The 5,014-nt window shown below is 34.1% G+C and overlaps 1 protein-coding gene across 2 annotated transcripts in view; it reads left to right on the top strand.

The window, feature by feature from the left end:
• LOC105448509 (uncharacterized aarF domain-containing protein kinase 2-like) overlaps window positions 1-5,014 on the top strand; it is a 51,491-nt gene that overhangs the window by 25,998 nt on the left and 20,479 nt on the right. For both annotated transcript variants that reach the window (XM_011687149.1, XM_011687150.1), the window contains exons 2-4: window positions 798-1,030; window positions 1,153-1,216; window positions 4,481-4,589. In XM_011687149.1, coding sequence (XP_011685451.1) covers window positions 798-1,030; window positions 1,153-1,216; window positions 4,481-4,589 — 406 coding nt within the window. The remainder of the gene's footprint in view (window positions 1-797; window positions 1,031-1,152; window positions 1,217-4,480; window positions 4,590-5,014) is intronic.

The raw sequence follows: 5,014 nt of genomic DNA, 5'->3' as shown, positions 1-5,014 counted from the left end.
TATATATATATATATATAAAAGTTAATACTTGTCAGCAGATATATATTTTATTTTGAAAATACATTAATTCTGTTTTTTATTTATCTTTGTGTGATTTGCTTTTTATTTCTCTTGTACTTAAAATTATTAGCAATAAACATACCAATTGTAAAATTTTAAAATTTTGAAAAATGTACCAAAGTGTTGCAAATGTGAAATGTAATAGGTTTTACGAGGTCACACGTGAATTTTTCCGTTGAATTTTTCTACCCCTTGGGAAAGAAACAGAAAAAATCCGCGGAAAAATTGAAAAAAACCGGTTTTATTTCCAGCCTTTAAATTTCCCCACTTTTAAACATCACGTTCCGTTACTGAATTTTTTAAACAATAATTCCTTTGTCTTTTCAATCGCGGTATATAAGCCGGGGATATCCGCGCTAACCGATCCGGTTTTGTTTTTGTGTGTTGACCTGTATGTAAATGTACATGTGTGTATGTATATGTCTTGTGTATGTCGTGTATCTAGCAGGCAAAATTATTTTACTTAAACTTTTAATTTTACATTTCATTTATTTGGGGCTGTGCGATGCAATCACCACAAATGAATAAATAATTGAACATCCGTTAATTTTTTATTGCTCGTTTTTCGTCCATTATTTATTGTGCAACTATATAAATTTAATTTGTACAATCAATTTTTTTCTCAGTGAAAAAATTATTTCAAACAAATCTTCGCGCCGTTTGAAACAAGATGATCAGTAGAGTGTCGTTCGGGAAAGAGAATCTTGTAGAGCCAAGGAGTCGCATTTTTCCACAGGAATCGAGTATCTCGGGCCGATTTTTATCAAGTTTGGCCAGTGGGTATCCACGCGGCGGGACGTTTTCTCGCAAGACGTCTGCGATACGCTCTCGCGGCTGCAACGGAACGCGACGCCACACCCCTGGTCGTATACAGAGCACTTGCTCGAGACGACGTACGGTCCTTCTTGGCGGAACTTATTCGTGAGGTTCGACGATAAGGAACCGATCGGCTCAGGTTGCTGTGCGCAGGTATACAGTCGGTAGGCCCGGCTGGAGAATGGATTCGCGTGCGCCGCTCTGCACGCGGATCGCAGTTACCCGACGAGACGAATGTTATTCGTACGACTTTATATCGCTTAAAATCGATGCAGGTATACAAAGCGTGGATCGATCTAAGTGCGACGCAGGATCCTCAGACATCGCGTTTCGTGGAAAGTAAGCTATACTAGAAAGTGTTTTCATCTACTCTTCTCGCGCGCGTGTAACATTGCCACGAAAGAAATCGCGCAGGTACGATTTCATAAAAAATCGCCTTTGCTATCTTTTCACCAACGAAGCGTTCACGCGGTAGACATTTGAAATCCTGTTCGGATTTACATAGTCGCATTAAATATATGCGCGCAGAGAAATCAGGCTGATCGCAGACTTAAAATGAACAACGCGATATTGTCGTTTCTAAAGATTTTTAACGAATTTTTTTTTCTTGTGAAACAAAATACATTTGGACATGTAGAAGTAATCGAAATGAAAGCTATTACCTTGTTAACATATTAAAGAGAAGATCTAATAAACAGTAAACATTAGATCAATAGTTGTAAATAAAATTTCATTACATAACGTTCTTATACATATAATATTTTTTTATCTTATATAAACTTTTTAAAAACATTATTTAATAATATGATATTTTCGAATGTTAAAAAATGTTTTAATAACACTAGTTTACAGCAAAAAGTTATTTTGAACCGACTAGGTATTTTTCATAGATTTTTGAATGCTGAAAACAATACCGCAAGCCAAAAAACTCCAGCACATCAGGTTTCTATGATAATTAAGATTTAATGTCCAAAAAATGGCTTTTTTCACGATATTTGACATTTTTTTGTAGAAAAGGTTAATTTTTTATCGTTATCATGAAATTCCGATCAAAAGTCATAAATGTATTGTTCATCTTCTATAAAATGCATTTTTTTTATTTCAATAGCTTACTTTTTAGCCATGTACATAAGGGATTTAATATATCGAAAACGATCAACTTTAATGAAAAATATGTACGAAAAAAGTTGTAGGACTAAATAAAATGCCTAACAGACCTAACAGTGATAAGAGTTTGACTTTGGGTGGAGTTTGCAAGATCAAGTTGAATTTTTTAAATGGAGCCTCTTATTTTTAATTGCATATTCTTATAGCTTACTTTAAGAGCTTTCCAAAACACTAAAATATTTTTTTGTTAAATACATTTCAATTTATGAGATCTCAAATTTACGGTACGGTACTAAATTACCCGTGCCGCATTAAACGCCATGTTTCCCAACAAATGGATAAACAAATACTGTCCAATCAATCATCCACTTCAATCACTTTACTGTTCTCGATTATTATTTAGATTAGTGGAGAAGGATGAAGGACTTGATATTCTGCGAATGTCTAACTACAAGGGACAATATTATTAGAATAAATGAAGTAATTTATTCTTTAGCTAATAAAATTCTTCTAACAACTAATTCCTTTCAAAAGTAGAGTAGATGCTTGCATCTTAAAAAACGATAGCCACACTTTGAATATCTCTCATAAACAAGTAAACATTTACTTATTCAGAAACGCCAATGTGTGCAAGCATGTACGCATGCAAAACGCGCGTAAACGCAACACACACATACACACAACACACACACACACACACAGCAGTGAGAGTTTGAGTCAAAAAATACTATGGGAGTGACGCACCATGGGGTCCTTATCTTCTCTGCTGCGACACACACACACACACACACACACACACACACGCGCGCGCGCGCGCGCGCGCCGCGCACACGCACACGCACCAGAGGTAAATCCGACTAGGCAACCTATATGCGGTATACCTTGGGGCTTGGGTAATGCTAATGCCGGCGGTATTGTAACTTTCAAGCTTCATAACTCGAAAAGTACTTAATAAAAAAAAAACTTATTATAGTGTTTTGAGAAGCTCTTGACATCAGCTATTAGATTCTGAAATCAAACATAAGGTGTTACATTAAAAAAAAATTGATGTGATCTTGACCTGACCTTAGCAACGCCACCCAAGGTCTAACTGATATGATTAATAAATAAATCTTTTTAAACCCTACAACTATAATTTGAACACATTTTGGATTGGTTTTCATCTTGCGAAGATAAAAGTACAGTCTCAAACACTATGCATGTACAAGTATATAGGGTGTCCCATTTTAAATAACGACCTCAAATATTCCTTAAACATTGTATTTTACAAAAAAATGTTTCAGATAAAACTTTTGTGAGGAGAATAAGAAGGTCATTAGTTTGACTTTGGACAGTTATCTGCGTTGTCCCATGAAGGTCACTTTCAATTTCTTAAATAAAAACCCCAATTATTTTGTTGCATATTTTTGTAGCTTACCTCAAAAGCTTTTCAAAACACTAAATAAAATAAAATTTTTTTTAGTACTTTTCACGTCAATTCTATGGACCGATCATTTCTGGGTTAAAAAGCTCTTGAAGTAAGCTACAAGAATATGTAACAAAAATTTAGGGTTTCCATTTAAGAAATTAAACGTGATCTTCATGGAACCTTCAAACGACTATCCAAGGTCAAATCAATAATACCCTCTTATGCCCCCCTCAAAGTCACAAAACTTTTGTCTGAAACATTTTTTCGTAAAATGCACTGTTCAAGAGATATTTGAGGCCGTCAATTATAACAAGCCTGAATAATTCGCTTGTTTTTAACAATACAAAGAAAAGGGTCAAATAAAAGTTGCTTGGTTTCGAGGGGCACTAATTTTGTTATAGGTGAAGAGGATATAATAAAGTTTAAATTTGTTTTTAAATGAAATGTATACTTTTTTATTTACATTCTAATAGAGCGTTTCGATACGAATACAATGACCCATATTTGAAGGTCATTCAAGGTTACACAAGATCAACTGTAATGGAAAATAAATTGTTTTGAGGCACTTTTCGAATATTTTACTAATTTATGTACTTACCGCTACAAATGTTCAAAATGATGACTTTGAGCATCAATGCATTTTCTAAAGCGTGTAAAATAAAAACAACAAATATACAGCGAAATGTCAATAAATCAGAGAAAACATAAAAAAGGAGCGTATTAAGAACAGCTTGCGTTGAGTTTGATCCAAATTCGTCGTGCAATGTTTTCTATATCGACACGCTTTAAAAAATGTATCGATGCTTAAAGCAATATATCAGAATGTAAATAAGAAAGTATATTATTTTATTTAAAAAACAGGTTTGACCTTTATTATATTCTCTACACCTCCATTTATAAAAAAATTAATGCTGTCACATTATGTACCTCTCGCAATCAAACAACTTTTATTTGACACTTTTCTTTCTATTGTTAACAAAGCGAGTTATTCAGGTGACCTGTTTTGAATGCCTCACCCTGTATGCGCGCGAGCGTGTGTGTGTGTGTGTAGAGTATAATGAAACGAGACCATATACATCAAATTTCAGATAAAGCTCTCAATGAAAGCGATGAATTCGCGTCCGCCAGTCCACGTTCTAGGAAATTGCAAACCGTAGCGGTAAAAGTGTTGCATCCCGGAATCAAAGGCCAACTCAAGTACTCTTTTGAGATATCGTGTAGATCATTCTTACAAGTAGTCTTTCCCGGCAACGTTTAATCGCTGATAAAAACCGCGTGAAAGAGACCGTGAATGTATAAACTCGACTGATGCAACTGAACGGGGTGTCTCATCGCTATCGTTTAACTTTTCTCTCGACTAAATATTTACGTATCTACACAAACTAACTAACAATAAATTTTTAAAAGCACAAACTTTTCTCGGAATCAATTAAGGAATGTATAGTATTATTCATGAGAATAATTCTTTTAGTTTTCAAGCATTAAATGTTTTAAAAATTCTCGATGGATGTTTTCATTGAACATAAATTCAATTTACTAAAAAAAATCTACTATAAAATGATTATATGATTGGGGCGACAGTAATTTAAGCTATTACACACTATATATATATAATATATATA

The sequence above is a fragment of the Wasmannia auropunctata genome, unplaced genomic scaffold (assembly GCF_000956235.1).
Source record: "Wasmannia auropunctata unplaced genomic scaffold, wasmannia.A_1.0 LD336085.1, whole genome shotgun sequence".
Classification (NCBI taxonomy): Eukaryota; Metazoa; Arthropoda; class Insecta; order Hymenoptera; family Formicidae; genus Wasmannia; species Wasmannia auropunctata.
Note: the sequence above shows the minus strand (reverse complement) of the source record. Positions and strands in the feature narration are given on the sequence as shown.